The sequence below is a fragment of the Kryptolebias marmoratus genome, linkage group LG11 (genome assembly GCF_001649575.2).
Source record: "Kryptolebias marmoratus isolate JLee-2015 linkage group LG11, ASM164957v2, whole genome shotgun sequence".
In the NCBI taxonomy this organism is placed as follows: domain Eukaryota; kingdom Metazoa; phylum Chordata; class Actinopteri; order Cyprinodontiformes; family Rivulidae; genus Kryptolebias; species Kryptolebias marmoratus.
In genome coordinates this window covers 24,870,268-24,890,771 of record NC_051440.1, presented here as the reverse complement: position 1 = coordinate 24,890,771, position 20,504 = coordinate 24,870,268, and the positions used below count along the sequence as shown (strand labels likewise).

At 39.7% G+C, this 20,504-nt stretch overlaps 1 protein-coding gene across 11 annotated transcripts in view; it reads right to left on the bottom strand.

Annotated features, from left to right (window-relative positions):
* mical2b (microtubule associated monooxygenase, calponin and LIM domain containing 2b) overlaps positions 1-20,504 on the bottom strand; it is a 52,958-nt gene that overhangs the window by 22,178 nt on the left and 10,276 nt on the right. For all 11 annotated transcript variants that reach the window (XM_017428921.3, XM_017428923.3, XM_037978143.1 and 8 more), the window contains exons 2-16: positions 17,793-18,185; positions 14,288-14,495; positions 13,163-13,279; positions 12,627-12,728; positions 12,176-12,331; positions 11,993-12,093; positions 9,974-10,231; positions 9,778-9,893; positions 8,179-8,305; positions 7,431-7,521; positions 4,859-5,006; positions 3,332-3,528; positions 1,781-1,875; positions 810-878; positions 585-713 (exon numbers count right to left, since the gene is read on the bottom strand). In XM_017428921.3, coding sequence (XP_017284410.1) covers positions 585-713; positions 810-878; positions 1,781-1,875; positions 3,332-3,528; positions 4,859-5,006; positions 7,431-7,521; positions 8,179-8,305; positions 9,778-9,893; positions 9,974-10,231; positions 11,993-12,093; positions 12,176-12,331; positions 12,627-12,728; positions 13,163-13,279; positions 14,288-14,495; positions 17,793-18,056 — 2,178 coding nt within the window. In that variant the 5' untranslated portion in view covers positions 18,057-18,185. The remainder of the gene's footprint in view (positions 1-584; positions 714-809; positions 879-1,780; positions 1,876-3,331; positions 3,529-4,858; positions 5,007-7,430; positions 7,522-8,178; positions 8,306-9,777; positions 9,894-9,973; positions 10,232-11,992; positions 12,094-12,175; positions 12,332-12,626; positions 12,729-13,162; positions 13,280-14,287; positions 14,496-17,792; positions 18,186-20,504) is intronic.

Genomic DNA, 20,504 nt, shown 5'->3' with positions numbered 1-20,504 from the left:
GAGAGAGGAGAGAGGAGAGGAGAGGAGAGGAGAGGAGAGGAGAGGAGAGGAGAGGAGAGAGAAAAGGAAAGGAAAGGAAAATATCTTAGGTCGAAGCGATAAAACACAAAATTTAAAAACTGAAACAAAAAATTTAAAAAAAATCTAAATTTAGGAACACTAATTTTTAATGCATTAAAAGAAAAACGGGCATCTTTAAAATACTTATTTTGTTTAAAGGTTTTGAAATAAAAGCAAACGATAGATCAGATATGATCTGAATATAAAAGCTGAATATTATAAGAGTGAACCACACAAAAAGAAATGATATAAAACAATATTTCTATAATTAAAATAAATGAAATTATGTCCAGAACTGAACTGCTTATTGAGTTGACAGCAGCTGACTTCATCACTGAATTTATTTATGTTTTTATACTTAAGGAGTTCCACTTTCCAATTTTAAATTTAGGTAATAGTTTTTAAAAGATCCTGAAGAAAAAAAACAGAGGAAAAGTCACCTGTTGCAGCTTTTTCAAATGAAGGGTTTAGATAAATGATGGTCTAAAACAGGTGAATTTTATGACCCGACCTCTGCTTCTCACCTTGGTGTGGATCTTTGCTGTTGACGAGTTCTCTTCAAACTTGGCCAGCAGCTGAGTGGCCATGGAGCGGACCTTGTTCTCCCGCAGCTCCCCGTCCTCACCAGCAGGAGGCGTGCTGTGGCAGGACAACTGATCGGACAGGGATGGAGGGTCAGAGCGGAAGTGAAGCTGTCCCTTTGGTTTGGACAGTTCTCAGGACAGATATTAAACCTTGAACGAACCCACCTCTGTGAGGTAACTGCTGCCTTTTCGTCGCCTCTTGTTAACAGAATCGTCCTCCAGTTTCTTCTCATCCTGGGAAAAATGAGGAAAGCACAATCAGCTCACACAGGAAGTAAAGATTACAGTTACTTACACACAGTTAAAAATTAACTTTTATCCTTTGGGAGAAATTCATTTCTGTCCAAGTTCTTGCCAGACTTTATTCACAACTTTAAAGCATGAGGTTTTACTGCCATGATGCTTTTATTTTTGTATTATGAATATTTGTTCAGAGAACTTTCTGAACAGGAACTAATATCTGGAATGTTGTTTCGCTGGGACGCTTAAGAGTGATGCACTCTGTGAAGCATGAGCAGGATAAGTGGCAGCCGGAAAGACCAATTTAAGGTAAAGTAATTTATTAAATGCTGGTAAGTTGTTACAAGGACCTCATTTCTACCTCCAAATAAGGGTCAGCCAGCGAGGTATGTTTCTATGTTATGTATCATTTTATTTCTTTATTGTATTCTTTGCGTTATCTCATTGAAGTTTGTTGTATTTTAGTTCGACGGTGGTTTAAGATTGGCTCTAAGGTGGTGTTGTACCAAGACAACTGTAACCAACTTCATACCATCAGTACAAGAACTCTTATTGACGTTAAGAAAAGGTGGAAGTGATATGAAGGAAAAACTAAAGATTGCTGTATCAAAAAACAAACAAAGAAACTATTTTATAAGTAGATAATTGCACATGCATCAGCTGATTTGTCTGTACACTGATCACACCCAGAGGTGAAGAATCCTTTTAAACGTTCAGATAACACTGATACCGGTTCACAAACATGGTTAGTTTTATCTTATTTAACCTAAAGCTGAAACTGAAATGAGTGAACACATGAAGACGAGAAGGCCAGAAGGATGTTTAACTCGGAGGAAAGAGATGCTTTCTGCGATCACACGGAGAAAGGAGGAAAAGGTAACAGATTTCTCTTTTACCCTGGGTATCCTCTTCCTGGGCTGAGGCAGGTTCAGCAGCTTCTGGTTGGTCTTAGATGGATATTCTTCACCGTTTTCATCTGCTTCTTTACAAACTGGAAGACAAACACACAAATACTAAGAGCTGAGTGACTTGAGGGAACTGAGAGAACTCCAATTAAAAACACATACCGTATTTTCTGCACTATAGTCAATGAATGGTCCATTTTCCAACTTTTGTCATAAATAAAGGCACATAAAGCGAAACAAAACAGCCTCCTGTCTTTTTGGAGAATACAGCTATTTATCCATTTATCTTTTCATCTGTTTATTTGTTTTATCTATTTCCTTTTTACTGTTTTTATCTATCTATTGTACAGCACTTTGGCTACCCCTGTGGTTCTTAAAATGTGCTACGAGCAGCGCGGTTTTGTAGTTTAACTAAAGTCGTACTAAAACATCAGGCGCACTGTCATTTTTTGAGAAAATTTAAGACTTTTTAGGCGCCTTATAGTCCAGAAAATACGGTATATAACAAAACTTTTAAAAGGTACTCATTGCATAACAATTCAATAAAACATAAAGGTTATTTTAAACTGTTTTAAATTGTGCAGTTCCAGATATACTGATCTGCAGGTACGCACTGAATGTAAACAAATCACTTGGCTGAATTAGCTGAAAACCACGAGGAAGCCTGAGTCACATGACCGATAACTGCAACATTTATAAAGTCATTATATCCACACCAATAATACCAAGTTCAATACGAATAATATCGCAATCTACGATTACTATTTATATATTTTTTATTAATGCCACCTGCACCACTACATATGTGTATATTCCCCTCACATTTCCTGTGAACCTTGTAAATATTTCTTACTCTATATTGCATGCTATTAGTACTTCCTGCGAGTTGTACGGTCCTTCTCATCCAAAGCATTTCATTGCATTGTTGCCCTGTGCTACGTGCATATGACAATAAACAATCTTGAATCTTGAACCAGAACCTAAAGAGTAAACATTATTACGAGCCAAAAAAAGCCCAGCTAAAACGTAAAAGGAACTGTGAAAAAGCTGCTTCTGTTCTGCGTCTGTCGGAGGCGAGGGCGCCTGCTGCACGCTGACATTAGAGCACCACGTGTGAGACGGCGCTGACGCCGCAGCTTCCACGGAGGACGGCCTCTGGAGTTACACGGATGTGACGGGATAAGGTTCCACACACATAGCACGCATACCAGTCCGGTCTCTGGCAGCGACTGACCCCACCGCAGTTGTGCAACAAGAAACTGCAGATAAAAAACGAAAACTTGTCCACCAGAGCTCCAGGACCTAAAGTGTTTTCAGCCGTTCAGGTTTGTTTGGAACTGCTTTCGAAAATCCAGCTTTTACAGCTTTTCTTTTTGTTGTTGTTAAGATGAGTTCTGCTTTTAACAATGAACAGAAAATACAAACTCAACTGTTTACTCTCAGAAGATGATTAACACCTAAAATAAATAAATGTATTAATTTGTTGGACAGTCTCATAAAAACAAACAGCTAACACGACCGAGTGAGAGTCAAGACTCTGACCGATGTTCAGCGACGACTTCCTGAAGGCTTCGAGGAATTTGGAGAGGTAGAGGACCATCAGCAGCTTGTCCGGTTCGGCGTTGGCGGCCATCTCCTTTCCCGTGGTCACGGGCTGGATGCTGAACTCCTGCTCGGCCACGTCGAACGCCAGCTGGTTGTTCCCCGCCACATCCTCCTCGTTCAGAGAGTCAAAGTCGCTGATCAGAAAACAATTAACAAACAGTCATAAACTTCACACAAATCCTTACTTTGCTGTTTGCACCACAAGAAAAAGAGAGAATGCGTTGATAGTTATAAACCAAAGGAACTCGAGTAAAACCTGCTTTATGATGTCTGATGTGCAGCTGGTTATGCACGCTCATGTCTTAAATATTTCTGCTGGAAATGTCATGAAAATCCAACATACAGGAGAAAACAGCAAAGCCTCAACAACACAAGCAGGCTTTGTCACTGTGTGGAAGGTAAATGTCACATCTGTTATTTTTATAAACCTTTATTTAACAGTGAAGTCCCCTTTAGATAAACTCTTATTTTGAAAGGGCATCATGGGGAATCTGCTGTGAGGAAAATACTTAGATTTAACCATATTCTGCTGTTTGAAATTAAGTGTTTTTCCTTCTACAGATCATTAATGTGCCCTTAAATTAAACAAATTGTGAACAGCTGCCAATTGCCACGTATGTTTGTTTATTTAAAGAAACAGCCGAAGTGACTGAAAACAGGTCAGCCCTGTGGACGACCTTGGAAGAGCTGTTTGGGATGAGAAGTCTGACACCTCTCGTGTATTTTTCCGTATTTGTGCTCAGAATTGTTGAGTAAAATATGCAGGTAAATGTGCTTTGTTTACATTGAGTGCGTACCTGCGCTTCAGAATAGTGTATGAGCAGGTACGTAAAATAAATGGAGTAAACGCTTTCATTTAATTTAGTTCAGGATGCAATTTCTGTGTTTGATTTCATAGTTTGCAATGAGCAAAAGGGCTAGCGCCACCCATTTATTCCTGAGTAAAAGATCATTATAAATGTTTGGTGTTCATGTGATGCGTTTTTATTTCAACTGAACGATTAATCTCATTCAAAATAATCCATATAAATCCAATTTAACTGTTGGACCGAAGGAGAATTAGCCTCAGTGGAGCTAAACGTTGTTTTTACTGAGTATTTCAAATCTCAGACACGGAACCGGTGGAATCAACAACTTGGTGCAAAGACAGAAACTGATATGATGTAAGTGAGCCAAGCTAAAAAAAAAGCCTCAGAAATCATATCATTCAATCATCCTGGCACTTAAATTAAATGTCTCAGTTGTGTGTTAGCAGACAGTGATCAAATGAAATGTGTTTGGGATTAATTAGTCCAGCTGGTTGGCTGTGCATGAATGAGAATTATCTCTGCAATCATTTAAATAACTTCAAGACAGAGAATTACTCAGGATGAGTCAAACTGATTAATGTCTCAGAGAAAAGAGCATTTACAGAAGATTTCTGATTCCTGTTAAAGAAACAGAATCTAGTTTCTGGTTTCTTACATCAAGTCGGGCCTCTGGCGGTGGATGAGAGCACACAGAGCCAGGCCGTTCCTCCAGGAAGACGTGAGGTTGGTGACATCCACCCCCCGGTATCCCTGGGTCTGCTTCTGACACCAGGTCAGCAGGCGGCCGGGTCGGACCTCAGACTCTGCATGAGACGAGCAGCGCGTCAGTCAGCACCAGCTTCTAAAGAATACCACAAAGAACCGTTTCATGGCAGAAAGGGTTTTGTTTTCCCCTGAGTGATTTATTGGAATGCTTCTGAAATGGTGCCGACACCAAGAGATGCTGGACTCAGACCAAAGGAGATGAAACCGTTGAACCACCGTCCGCAGTTAAAGCAGGAGAGCAGAGATTCAGCTTGTTGCACAAACGGACCTAAAGAGAAAGTTTTCCCAAAGCTGCAGACTTTAATGAGCTTTCCTGCACGTCAGGATTTATCTTTAAAGTCAAACGCCTCAGAAAAGGCCTGAATGAAAACAAGAAAATAAAGTAAATTTATCATAATGATCATTTAAAGTTAAAGTACTAAACTAATTAACTGGTCTGCGTTAGTTTTAGCTACAGTAGTTAATGAGAGGAAGTCTGTTTTCAGAGCTTTTCAGCTTTTATTTTATCTGTGAGACATTTTGATTTGACTTAACCAAATTTTAGCATAAAAGCTAAAAATAGATAAATAAAAAACAGTTATTTGTGTCTGGGACACCTAAAACCAGAAACTGGTGCTGAATGAACTCACTGAAGAAGCTGAAACAGAGTTACTAAAAGAAGCAAAACAGTAGTTAACAGTTAAAAGTAGCTGAATACTGGTTAAAAGCTAAACAAAGCAAAAATGCTAGCTAAACCCTAAGTAGTAAAGTGCTAGCTTTAAGCTAACTGACGGCTAAAAGTAACTAAACTCAAAAAGTCACAAAATGTTAGCTGAAAACAAAGTAGCAGAATGTTAGCTAAAAGAGGCAAAAGGCTAGCTAACAGCTAAACAAGCAGCTAAAAAGAAAAACTAGCAAAAGGTTGTTTTTGAAGGAATTTTAGTCAAGTCAATTTTTAAAAAAAATTATAAAAACTATAAAAACCAAAGGTGTCAGCATCCATTTCCTGAATGAGCCGAACGTTTTGAAAAAAACTTTTGGAAATAAAACCTTTCAGGAAACTAACAAACAGGAACCAAAATCAGCACTCCCACTTTTATTTTTGGTGCTTTCAGTGCTGCTGCGACGTTAAACTGTCATTAAATCCTTTTTAAATCGACCCGTTTGTCTCTGTTTGACCAGAGTACGTCAGGCCAGGGCTTGCCTGCGGGACGCGTCACGTTTTACCCTCACATGAGAGGAATGTCATCCAGCCGTATCGTCTCCTCATCGTCTCTAACGACTCCTCCAAGGAAAGGGCTGGGAAAATGTTTCCAGTAACAACCGAGCCAAAGGGGTCAGACTCCCGTTAAAGGCTTTGTTACCTGGAAGCAAACTTATTTATTTGGTATTTTGTGAAAAGAAGAGCAGCATGAATGCATCTTGATGACTCAGAATGATCAGATTACAGCGACGACCCGGGAGCTTCACAACAATACGCTCCTATTTGAGCAGCTCTGATTCATATTACAGCTTAGAATTAAATACAATCTGCTCTGTATTATGAACACTTTATAAATATAAATATGAAGCAGAGCTGTAAACTCTAAGATAACGTTTTCATAATTCAGTTTCCAACTCCGACTCAATAAAGATTAGTGAACGCAGTGAAACTATCTTCTCAGTGTGCAACAATACGAACAAAAAAACGTCAACTTTCAGGCATCATGTTGAATATGGCCGCCGTAATAAATCCCAGAATGAAACAGAACACCGTGCACCATTCTGAAGATCTTCCAAAGTTTTCTTCAGGACATTATCGGATATTTCACTTATTTTAACTCCAGTCCTTGCAGCTGAACAACAAATCATTTGAGCATAAAAACCTCCAAAACTCAAGGGATGAGCCTGTGTTGTGTCGACACATAACAGACAACTCGGCAAAGAACAAATTCATCACATTTTGATCCATTTTCTTGACTTGAATCCATGAAAAAAATACCAAAAATAACAAATCTGACAGACAGAAAAAAGGATTTTAGTTCTGAAAACCTGATTCTCAAAAAGCTGTTGGCTGAAAACTGAAATCGCCTCTCCGGTCCTGTTTCAGGTTGGATTTTCTTTACCCTATTTTTAAATGATATGACATTCGGGAAGTGTTAATCTACTGGGAATAAAAAGTTTTAGGTCTGAGACTTCTTACTTTAAATTTCTCACCTTATTTTAAAGACTTGCTGCCAAGATATGCAAAGTTTTCCATTAGGAGTAAAGTAAAAATGGATAGGAAACGGAAGTCAAATATCCAAAAAATAAACTTTAAAAGGCTCTCAGAAAGGCTAAAGAGCTGTTTCTAAAGACCACTTTAAAGATTGCAACACAAATTCAACTTTTCTGAAGCAAAATATAAAACCAGGAGGAAGCTGAAGCCTCGTGGACATCACTGAAAGACAAATATTAGATTTGATATTTGTGAAGATTTGAGGAGCGTTTGAGGAAACATTCACCTTTTCTAAACAGGTTGACGGATCTTCGTGTCGGACCTCCTTTTCCACCCAGACTTAAGTCCTGCTGACCGTCAATGAACAGATGACGCACCTGAAAGACAAACAGAAAGGTAAAAAACTTTTTAATTCATTTAAAACTTTGAGTGGAATTCTTCACTCCATGTTTATTATTCTTCTTATCCAAATAAAACAAATAAACTTCCCGTTTCTCATCAACCATACCAGAACCATGAAGAATTATCTTTATTTTTCTGTGCTTATACAATAAAATAAAGACTTTTTTAAGTTTTAAAATGGGTTCACATAAATTTATAAGCTGAAAAAACTGTGAAGCCCTTATTTTTCCTTCCAGACCACATTTTTTTCAGCACGTTAAAATAAAAGCTTATATCATCTTTTCACAGCTAACCCTTGTTTGTTCTTGTCTAAAAGTAGATGATTCTTATCACCACAGTGGAAAAGAAGATTTGATCTCACATTACAGTAATTGTTGGTAAAAACTGCTCAAAACAAGTCTAAGCTTGCTAATGTGTAAAAAAATAAGCATTTCTTTTCCACTTTTGAGTTTTAAAAATTGTGTTTTTTCAAACACAGACAACTCTTGAATATTGTAGATGTTGACTGTAATAAAGTTGGTCTTTAACTTTAATTTTAAAGGAATTAACGACCATTTGAAGTCCCTGTTACTGTCAGAGCAGGTAACGTGTTATATTTGTTGGAATGGCACGTTTCAGAGTCTGAGCCTCACCTGATGTGGGCGGACACAGTTCGAGTTCAGGTTGGGGTAACGGGTAGCCGGGTCGATGGAGTACTGTTCAAAGTTTTTACTGATGTTCTCCGGTGTGGTCTGAGGCAGCAGGCGGTAAATGCTCTCCCTGGAAAAAACAGAAATAGTTCCCGGTTTAAAATGCAGCTGATTGAAAGGTAAATACCGTATTTAAAAGCCTTAAAAGCCTTCAATTTTCTCAAAAAAACAACAGTGTCTTTTATAATCCGGAGCACCTTATATATGTGATGTTTTAGTACGACTTTGGTAAACTACAAAGCAGCATTAAGGCTCAGTTATAGTCCTGCAGGGCTCCGTGCACGGAGCGCGGACCTGAACGAGCGGTGGAGGCGTTTATACTTGACGCGTACGTCGGTGCAGTATTCTTTAGTGAGTTTTGAACCGTTTGTCTTTGTGATCTCTCATAGAGGGATCATATAAATCAGGGGTGGCCAATCCTGGTCCTCAGCGCCACCATTCTGCATGTTTTCCTTGTTTCCCTGCTCCAACACACCTGATTCAGAGGTTAAATTACCTCTTCATGTTCTGCAGAAGCCTGTTAATCACCCATTGATTCAAATCAGGTGTGTTGAAGCAGAGGAACATCTAAAACATGCAGGATGGAGGCCCTGAGGACCAGGATTGGACACCCCTGATATAAATGCTGATACAGGTGAACCAGCTCCGCCAGAGCACCAAAATCCTCCATTTTGAATGGAGCACGGCGCGTGCGATCCGCGCCAAGTTACAAAAATGACGATGCACCTTATAGTCCGGAAAATACGGTAACTGAACCACAGTTGGCTAACGTGTGGAAAGATGCCAATCGGAGCCTTATCTCATCATCTAATAAAATCTAATAATATAAATTCACAAATGAAAATCTGTAAGAAAAGTCATTTGTTTTAGTTTAGACTTAAAGCAGAAAACTTCAAGTCTACATGAGGAGGTCTTCTGGGAATAAGAATAAATAAAAGATTTAAAGCACACGTGTCAAACTGAAGGCCCGCGGGCCAGATCTGGCCCTCTGTAACATTTCATCCGGCCCTCTAGTCTGGGACAGATCGAGTCTCTGATTCTTATTTTCCTTAAAAAACTGAGCCTAATTAGTCAAGTTTTCTCTTGACAGTGACTTAGAAGCCAACAATATATAGTTTTAATTTCTGTATGATCAGGTTTTTGTCGGTTTTAATGTTAAAAAATTCATTTAAAAGCTGAGTGAGGCGTAAGAAATGACTGCTGATGATGAGCTTTTTGAAGTTTGATCTATTTGTCTGTGTTCATTAAAGTATGTTTGCTCTAAATTCTGTATAATCTGTAACTGGGAGAAATATCATTGATATTTCTATATGAATAATTTGACATAAGACATCTAAACCAAGGTTAATTTATGTAATTTTTTAATAAATATTGATCGTGATTGCCCCCCTTGTGTCACTGGGTTTGACACCCCTGATTTAGAGGCTTTGAAGTGAAGCCTTTATACAAAATGTCTTTGCTGAGGCTTGTATATGTCTGAATAATATAAAAAAAGAAGAAAAGTCAACTCGTATTAGGTTACTGGAAGTAGATCCCACTCACCTCTCTGCCAGGGCCTCCAGGGAGTTCTTTCCCTGTGCCCAGCCCCTCACCATCCAAACAGTGTCGAACGCAGCCAGAAAACCCCGAGCACAACCCGTTCCCATCGGCCAGAAGGGCTGTAAGCAGAGAACGTGATGACGATGCCAGTAAAAACACAATGAAGGCCAGCCCTGACAACACACAGAGTTTCTCATACCTCCAGAAGGCTGTCTCCCACCAGGGCCACCAGTAGCTGGTGTCCATATTTCTCCCTGATCAAGGCGGCATTTTCCGAAGCGTACATGCAGGTGAAGTCAAACATGGCCACGTCCGGCTGCCCGTAGTGGTTGATGGCGTAGTCCAGCGATGGCAGCTGGTAGTTGGTGCCAAAGTCAGCGGCTTCGCGGGCGTAAGAAAGCAACGCTTCCTGGTTGACGTTATCAGAAGCCAGCAGTCGTTCTGTTTCTATGTAGTCCTGTGTGACACAGGAAAAAGTAGGGTTTAAACTTAACCCCAAACTATTTAAAACCCACAATTACTCTTGTGTTCCATTTTAATTATGCTGCTTTAAGTTTAAACCGCTTAGATCAGTGGTGTCCAATCCTGGTCCTCAGGGCCACCATCCTGCAGGTTTTACTTGTTCCTCTGCTCCAACACACCTGATTTGAATCAATGGGTGATTAACAGGCTTCTGCAGAACATGAAGAGGTGATTTAACCTCTGAATCAGGTGTGTTGGAGCAGAGGAACAAGGAAAACATGCAGGATAGAAGCCCTCGAGGACCAGGATTGGACACCCCTGGCTTAGGGGTTCAAAACCAAAAATATATATATATATTTACAATTTATTCAATCTTGAGCTGATACCTAAAACTGCTTCTGATTACAGGTCCTTGATGCTCAAACAGATGTGTTAATGGAAACAAAAACTTAAGGTTTGGGTATATGGAGTATGTGTGCCTTTATCTCAGACGTGATGATCTAAGTCAACAGACGGGTGGAATTCGGTGGTCTTCTTAATAATAATATATATTTTTGTAGTATTTCTGGCAGGTTATGAGTGAGTCTTACTGCGTGAGTTCCATAATGGCAACACAAACTCAGAGAGCGATCCTGAGTGAGTGATGAGGTCTCTGACGCGTGCAGGCTGTGACCCAGCTGACGCAGAGAGAAATCACTCAGCAGAAAGAGCCAATGTAAGACGAGACGGAGACCGCTGAGGGGACGGGAGGACACGGGGGCTTCAACGCCTGCGTTTGTGTGCGTGTCATTTTAAAACACATGTGCTGGGGGACATAGATCTGTGCACAGAGGGGAAATGGACAACGAAACAAGCTCAGGTCCAACAAACTGGTTGTTCTAGTCTCTAATCTCTGATGCATGTGGGAGTGTTTTATATTTGGTGAGTGTGAGATATAGAATAAAGGTGAGAGGTACAATTCTTTAATTAGAGCCATATTTATCATCGTCTCTGTGGAGGACCATCACTCACCAGTCTGGCAAAGACTTGAGTGTTTCTGTCTTCCCACTAAGAGCCCTGACCCTCAGCTCTGAGATCCTGCTCTACGATGTGTGCATCTCTGCCTTTAAGTTTGGATTCCAGTGCTAATTTGGTCAAATTATTACAAAAAAAGAAATGCAACTTTCCTCTAAGAAGAAAAGGACTAATTCTTTACCCAGTCAGCAGTAAATCTTGCCACTCACATAAAAGCTCAGACAAAACAATTAAAATTTATGATGAGCATTTGCAAATATTTATATTTATTACAGAGACAAATTCATCTATTCAGCTTGTAGATCTGATCTAATTGGATTTCTAAAAACATTTGTGAAAATTACTTTTAACTTAAGTAAATTTACAAAGGAGAAGGTGGAATTGAAAAAAAGCATCTTAAAACAAGAAAATTAACTGCCTTTTAAAGGAGAAGATAATGGAAATAAAGGCATTTAAAAAAAGGTGAAGTTTTTGCAAATGGCCCCGCGTGCATCTATGACTGATGAGATTTCTGCACTAATCTGTCAGACCAGATTTCACTGTACTCATGCACCATAAAGTCTCTTTTAATTTTCAGTCTTTTAATTCCAGCTGTTTGAAAAAAAACAAACCAACCTATCATGCACAAAAACTGTAACACAGAAGCACTGTGAAGGAAAACAAAACAGGTCAAAAAATAAATACTTAAAGACGAAAATGTCTAATAAATAAAAACCGGGTGTCTAAATTAGCACCAACTTACATTTATGATGACCCCTTTGTCCAGCAGGCTCTGCTTTTTCGCCGTCATCACAAAGTAGTGGGTGTTGTCTTTGTAGTAAACTATATTTTCCAGGTCAATGCCTGTAATTATGAGTACACTATTTAAGACGGAGCATTTTTACCGCTTTAGATTAGGCTCACACTCGCCGCAGCTTTTTCTTACCCGTCTCCTCTTTGAGTTCCAGGAAGAACTTCTGGTTAAAGATGAAGGCCACGCCACTGATTTCTTCCACTTTGGCCTCGGCCGTGGTGTTCCTGTTGACGAAGTTAGCCGTTATGGCGATGGCCAGCTTCCCTCGAAACTCCTTGCGAGTGAAACCTGTCGAAGTGAGGAAACATGAGGAAATATCCAGTTAATGTCTGAGCATGAAGAACATCACTGTGACCTGGTAGATGTCTTTGCACCGCTCAAGTTATCAAACATCAGTTCATGAATCATCAAACATCAACCGGCTTGAATCTAAGACAGGAAACCCTTTAGTCACTGCAGGCTCTGTCCTACTTCTCATCTCTGGTCCAAACAAGTGGTGTTTGACCTCAGGAACACTGCTCTGTACACGTGGGTCAGTAGCTCAACATTTACTCCTCCACAACACTCCCAACTCACTCCTCACCGTCCAACGTGCTTCTGCGCCCGTCAGCTCCGATCACCACGTCGAACTCAAAGTCTGAAACCGGATGGTTGGAGGGTCGGATCTCTGCTCGCCACCCAGGACCTGAGGAACACGACAAGTCAGATTTCTTTCTTTCTGTCTGTCAAATGTTTGGGTTCTGATCCCTGGCATGCGAAAAACATCCCAAAGGAAATGTTTTGAAAAGCCATTTCAGCAAACATTTAAAACCTTTCTAGCAGCAGAATCCATCAATATGATTATTTTTCCCCTCTCTTAACTCCTCTGGTCATTTGAGTAAATGCAGCACGGATGGAGATTTCCATATATAGCTGAAATATGCAGACAAGTCCCCGGGTGTCAGCGGCAGTCATGACCCTTTCTCATAAAAAGAATACTTCTTCAAGATTTCCTTTGTAGATACTAATATGTCTAATTGAAATAAACTTCATTCTGATGTTTGAATCAGTTAAAGAGGCGAGTCACAGACAGAAAGTGGAAATTCCATAAAAGCCCAGAGTGTGAAAGGAATAACTCACTGTCGTCGGTTTGCTCCTCTGGAGGCTCCACAAGTTTGACGAATTCCACGTTGACATGAATCTCCACTCCCAGGATCAGGCTCACTTTCAGCAGCATCAGCTGCAGCTGGCGGATACCTGCGGAGGGAACAGATGCACAAAAAAAAAATAAAAAAACAAGACTGGAATTTCCTGCACAGGCAAAACAGCAATTATAGATTTTAAATGATTACTATAACGGGAAGCTACAAGTTGCTCCAAAGCCTTTTATAGGTTTCTTACCTGGAAAATTAAGATTTTCACCATGAGGTAGACTTATAAGACAATTCAGGCTGTTTTCCTAAACATAACCATGTATGTAAGATGCCCAAACCAAACGTGACATAAAAACAAATCAAGTCAAAAAAAGAAATTAAGATGAAATGGATGGAGGGAAAATTGAGGTTTCAAGATAAAAATCCTGGGAATCCAAAACCATGTTATTAAAAAAACTGCATTTTGTAATAGTTCAATACATCTCTGTGGTTTAAAAGTTGATATTTCCCAACAGGAAGACATGTTTTCCACATGGATGAGAATCAAACCACAATCCTAAGACACACACTCAGCAGAACTTCTTGGATATTAATAAATGACACCATTTCTGTAGCTGGAGAGGAACAAGCGCAAAAAAAACCCCAACTTGTTCCACTCGGGAGATGGAAACAAACTAGAAAAAGGAGGTTATTGGGAAAAATCTTTCTCACAGGTTACAGAGATGCACAAAAAAAAAAAATAAATAAATAAAAGCCACTTTCTGTGAGGCTGAGTTTGATTTTGAGGCTTCACCTTCACAAAGCAGCCATTATTTCCATTTATAGCTCTAGGTTAATTTGCATGCCATTGGAGAACAAAATCCAAATACATGAGTTATAAATAATTATGGTTTTTTTTGTGTAAATTTGAATTAGATTTTACTAAGAAATACATATAAATAGCTTTATTTCTTATCAAAAAGATGGTTTCCTTGTTGGCATGTGAAGAAACTTAGAAAGAGTAAAAATAAATCTTTATTCAGCTTTTTCTTTATTCTGCCAATTCAAGACAGGTCTATTAAAAGCACCAAAATAAGGGCAGTAAATAAATAAAATACAAATAAATACTCACTAATGTGGTCGATGGCGCCAGCGCAGAACTTGCCGTAGAACTTTTTGGCTCCGAGAGCCTTGAGGTCATGAATGGTGTAAGGCCAGAGGTGGAGCACGTTGTTCCTGGAGAATGTGGATCTCTTCTCAATCACCACCACCTTACAGCCCAGCAGGGCCAACTCGATGGCTGTCCGCAGACCACAGGGACCCCCGCCGATGATCAGACACTGGAGAGGAGGAGGAGGAGGAGTTAAAGTCTGAGGAAGTCAAACTTCTCAGAAAAGAGGACTTTATGTGCCCTTGAGTCGTTTCATGAATTAGCTGTCTGCTCAGTTAACATATCCTCTTGTTACAGAGATGATTGTGATTGGCTGATTGTTTGGCAAGTCTTTAAAAGGAACAAGCTCCGCCCACTAAAGAGGAAGCCTGGAGGCTGCTGGTTCGAACTCTGGCTCCACTCTTACTCTCTCCTTCAATCAGAAACTTTGTGTTAACTCTTATTTCTGTTCATTATGAACTGGGTTTGGGAGTTTCCAGCAGTCCTGTTTTCAGTTCTGGTTCTTTCGTTTCGTTTTAAGGATCGTAGGTTTAGAGGAGCGGCTCGAACCCGAAGGTCGACTGCTCAGCTGGTTTGAGGTGTTTTTCCCTTCTTTGGTTGTTTTAGCTGGAACTCAAAAGTCTCTTTGATTTTCTTTATGACTTTCTGTTAAAATGTATTAAAAATCTTGCAATTCTTTTTCTTTTTTTTTTTAATTTTCAGAATCCTTTGGGTCCGTATGTTATTTGTCCTTTGAGGCTTTCTTTGACACGCAGACCATCACATATCATCTCGGAACAGGTTTCCCCCCCAAGCAAGAACCGTACTCCTAAACCCAGAAACCATAACAGACATCAATACGAATATTGACACTATAAAGGCTGCTGCAGCGTGTTTATTATCAATTCAGTCAGGTTTTATTATTGGGTTTGTGATGCAGGTTAAAACTAGTTTGGCTGGATTATCCCCACTTCAGTCATCCTGATTGTTTTGGGTTCATTATCACCAACATCTCATCTGGAGAATCTGTCTCATGTGCAAAAAGAGAAATGGGAGGAGAAAGTTCAAATCAGATTATCCAAACCTCACATAAAAATGGGCTCCAGTTGGTGCTTCAAATTCCTGTAAATGTCTCAGAAATGATCGGCTCACCAAACCGAGGGCTCAGTAAACAGTATTTTGTAAAAGAAAAGAAAAATAAAGAACAGCACAAACTGTTTTATTGTAGTAATGTGCAAATTATGACTCAGAAAACCATCTACAGAGTCAGTAAGAACAATTATTTATTTACTAAAAGCCACCTGTTTGAAAAGGATTCCATCTTCTTTTTTTATTTTATTTTAATTTTTGTCTGATTTCTCAATAAGAAGTTATTTGTCAGCAGAGGACTTTGAATAATGCTGTAAATGTACCTTTGTAGATAAGGTTCAGTTCTGCGATTTTGTGTTTTTTAGCGAAGTTTTAAAAAAAAAGAGAGACTAAAGCAGCAGTGGAAAAAAAAAAAATGAAAGTATCTGTGATTATTGCGATTTCTCATTTCCAAGTCAAAATAAAGTCATTTTAGAGGACTTCAGAGAGTTGAAGTTGCAGAAAATAAACGTGCAGACGTTGAAGTTCAAGGAGTTTTTAAAGCAGCGACCTCGTTTGGATCTTTTACGAAAACAACACCCACCCACCCAAATGTCTCCAAATAGCAATTTCTCAAGTAAAAAAATAATAGTTCAGCTGTTATTTTTGGCCCAACCCTTCTGTGTTAATCTCCCCTCTGCATATTTCCCCCCCACCTAACATCTTATCTGCTCCAACGTCTGGACCAAGTCTTTCCAACACAACACGAGAAGCGCTGCTTAAAAGATGGACACGGACAGAACCGCACGACCAACATGAGCTGCAACGCTGTGTGAAGCATTTAATTCAGTTCGAATAAAGCAGCTTTTCTTCTGTAAACAACCCTTCATCCACCAATTAACAGAATTACCCGTTTAAATCTATTATTTCTGGTTAAACCTGGTGCTCAGAGTTAAAAATAATTTTATTTTTCCTAAGAACTGATGCTTACAAAAGAGCCAAATGTGGTGATTTGAACAATTAAACCAAAACTCCAAAGCTATTTATACCACCACATAAATTTCGCTCATTCTGCTGTGAATAACTTCTTTAACGGTAAAAATTAAGAATGTTTCTGTCTGACTTACAGTAAATGTATACATGTACTTTTAAACACTAATACTGCTTATCAGGGCACAGTTTAGCCCCGTTTAACCCACATTTTACCGAGCCAAGACCACATTCCCTCCACTGACCCGCACTGTTACTTCAACCAAAGCTGGGTCTTGTGCTTAACTCATTATTTCCCAAAGTAGAAATTTAAATATGTTGGTGAGCTCTGTAAAGTTTAAAATGAAATTTCTACAGCTTCAAGCTCTGTTTTTGGTTTTCTAACTGGCAAAACTGATCTTTTCATGCTATTTCTGCCATTTCACATGAGAACCATCTTATTTTGAAGGGGACATGAACAATAAAACTCTTAAAATATTGTTCCAAACCAGTGGTTTTTAAAACATTTTACTACCTTAGACAATAATAAGCTCTACAAGCACCACCATTATGACAAAGATTGCAAGCTTATATTCATATCTGACATAAATAAGCAAACTGGCCAAACCACTAAGCTTGGTTTAAAGATGCATTTTAAGATTTGTTGTGGAGAACAGCACCACATTTATTGGTGGTCTTGGTTCTTTCTCTGCCCTACAACAACTTAACACAAGTGTGAGACAACTTGAATCAAATTTCGTCACTTTTTACTGCCTTTTATTTGCCAGCAGGTCCTTCAGAGTTTCCTTCTCATCCACTTCAGCTTCCACAGCAGTTTTCAAGCAAGCAGAGATCAGATTTTGTTCCTTGCTTTTATCCTTTCCATCACAGTTAGCTTGTTATTTAAAAAGTTGATTCCAAAATAATCTCCTACCACAGTCTGAGAATCATGGTTCGAAACAACAAAACACAGAAGGAACATTTTTGGCATCACGTCGCTGGATCATTTTCAAATATTTCTACATACGAAGGAGGAGCTCTCACTGTTTGTTTTAAGTTAATAAGTACTACAGGCTGATTTACTTACACTTTCACTTTCATAGCATATAATTACACACAAAGAAAGAGCCACAGCGAGAAAGGAAACAGCTGGAAGGGGTGCTAATATTCCACCCAACCTTTTGTTTTCTTTGTGCATCAATGTGCTCATATTACATTTTAAACAAACAAACAACAAAAACCTGAGTATTAAAGCTTGACGTTGCTGGAGTCACAGTCATGGACCTTCTGGCTCTGTCCACTCACTTCCTGTTCCTCTCTCTTGGGTTTGAATTTAAGGTCTTTCATCGTTTGCCCAAACCTTTTCTAACACAAACAGTAAGCTGCAGAACCAAACCAGTTAAAGACCGTCTCTCTGGGTTTTCAGACATTATCAGCTGGTTTTACTCACCCTTGTCCCTTGGCAAGCTTTATTCTGGTTGTAGACCTTCTGCTGTGCCCGTTTGTCCAGTTTAGTCCACAAGGCTTTGACCTTCCAGGAGCTGACCGCTGCCTTCAGCGAGCTGTAGAAGTTGCTGTGGTCCAAAGGATCCAGGTGGAGCTGTCTGCAGAGGATGCTGAAGGCCTGCAGGGTCCCTTTGCAGGTGGACGTTTGGACAAAGTTCTCAAAAAGCTGGCTGGCCTGAGCCGTCCGCTCATCCTCCGTCTCCCCCATCTGCACTGGCGAAACCCGGAGACTACGATCCTTAAAAATGTGCCGCCTTCTTTCACTTCTGCCTCTTCTTTCTTTTAGTAAATCAGCACCGGAGTCCCAGCTCTTTCATGGTGCCATGTTTGAATGTTTCTAAAACAGAAAGAGAGAAAGAAAGATGTAGAAAAATACAGTTATAATGCCAGCCTAGAAATTTGAAAGAACAATTAATTAAAGGTAACCTATTCCAGTCCAACAGAGCTTTACAAAGAAAGTTTTTCACTTTTGGCTGCGATTGTTTGTGACGAACTGCAAACAACATTCAGGAGGGAGTTTCTGACTTTCCTCCGGCGTCACAGGACCTCTTTCTCCTGTCGCGGGAATTTATAACTTCTTCAAGAAGTTTGCAAAACAAAATTTCTCTAACTGGAGTCGTCGTGGCTGAACCTCTCTTCTCAATTTAGTTTCCGTGACTCAGAAGGTGCGAGGAACACGAGACAACTTTTGGAGATCTTAAAAATTTGCAACAAAGAGAATAAACTGATTAAACTGAGACTTTGTAACTAAATAGAAAAATAAATTTGCAAGCTTGCATGAATGTTACGCAAATGTTACGATTTATTCACAGTTACGTAGATCGCAAACACAAGCAGTAACTCGCTGCTGTTCCGAGTGAAAATTTGCAGATTTTCTCTCAATTTCGAGTCTCCAACCCGTCTAAAGTCACAGCTCAGTGAGAAACAGGCTTTGGAGACAAAAAGAAATGCATAATTTCAAGTATAAAAAGCCAAATTGATGTTTTTAGTCAAAGGGAAGTCATTAAAGTCTCTTAAACATCGTCTAATGGAGTTACAGCATTTAGAGGACAAAGATCAGATGAGCAAATATTCAGCATAATTAATTATTGGTAATATAAATTGTAAAGCATCCTGTGAACATCTGCATGTCGCTGCATTGATTCATACACTCGTATTATTCCGTACAACTTCTGTAACCGAACATTTCTGCACAGCCTCACGCCTTCAGCCAACCACAACAAACCCGCAGAGTTCAAACAATACATCTGCGCATTTTTCCTGCAGCAAAGACGTTTTTCCTTCTCCGTTTTCTACCGACTGCCTGACAGGATTATGACCAGGCTCAGCTGAGCAGTGATGAGAAGCTCAGACAAAGAAAAAGAACACAAAAAAAAGCCGACAGCAGAAGAAACAATCCCAAACTGTTCCAGACAAACATTCATGAAACAGCTGATCTGCCAGCAGAGCAACATCACTTTCCTGCCCTGTTCTGCTTCAACATTTTCCTGATTCCTTCTTCTTTGGGGCATTTTATCCTGCTTGGAAAATCATGCAAACGTTTGAAATGTTAACGCTTTTTTCCTACGATGCTGAGGAACTGGTGTAGTTTAATTTCTAAGGCTACTTTGGGCCAGCTGCTTTCCCGTCTTCAGACTATATTCATCAAAACAAAGCTCAGGTGGTGAGTCTTCGGTCCCAGGATGTCCTCTTAATGTCCTAATTCTGATATTTAAAATCAGACTGAGACATCAGAAACCACATAACAGCTGAGTTTAGCCTTTATATGAAACATTTAAAGATGTTTAAAGCACTTCCCATGCAAGTTCTACTGTACACAAACAAAAATTTAGCCCCTAGCTTCACTTCACCTTCAGCAGTGTATTCTCTTTATATCCCAAACTCTCCCCAACAACAGACTTGAGTTATCTGAAGCCCAAGCCGAGCATTTCCCAGATAACATCTCTGTCAAAGTTGAGTATCAGGTAGCCATCACTTAAAGTCTCTTCACGTTATCCCAGCTATGACAGTCATGGAAAGTGCCGTCCTGCTCAGAAGGGTTGTTTTTCCTCTCTGACACAAACACAGACAGGCCTCTGCATGCACCTAAACACACCACACACACACACACTGAAAGCTGGCGTCGTGGCGAGGCTGTGCGCCGCTGTTTCAGTCCGTGCCAGTCGCAGAAATCCACACTTTCCCTCTGAAGCTCTGAGTGGCCCAGAGGGGCTCTCAGGTCTCTGCTTCCTAACAGTTTGGCAGCTTCTCAGTTTCTGTCGCCCCCCCTTCCTCCTTTATAAACACACACCGACACCCTGAAGACCTTTCATGGCATCTCAGACTCTGCCAGATTAAAAACCTTTAAAGCTTTGTTCCTTGTTTTCCAGGTTAGCATCATTTTAGGCACATTTCTCCTCTGACATCTGATTCAGCATCTTCTTCTGCTACTTTAAAGTTTTTAGCTGCTGTTCTGCTACTTCTTGTTTGAGCTCACCTTTCAATACTTTTAACTTCCAGCTACTTTTACCAAATTTAACTTTTAGCTACTCTTTGTTTCTAACACTTCACCTCCACACACCTTCATATACATTTCATTCATTTTATTTTTTCCGTACTGTTATCTACATATGATGTATATAAATGTATGTATGTGTTTTTTTTAGTATCTTTCTTC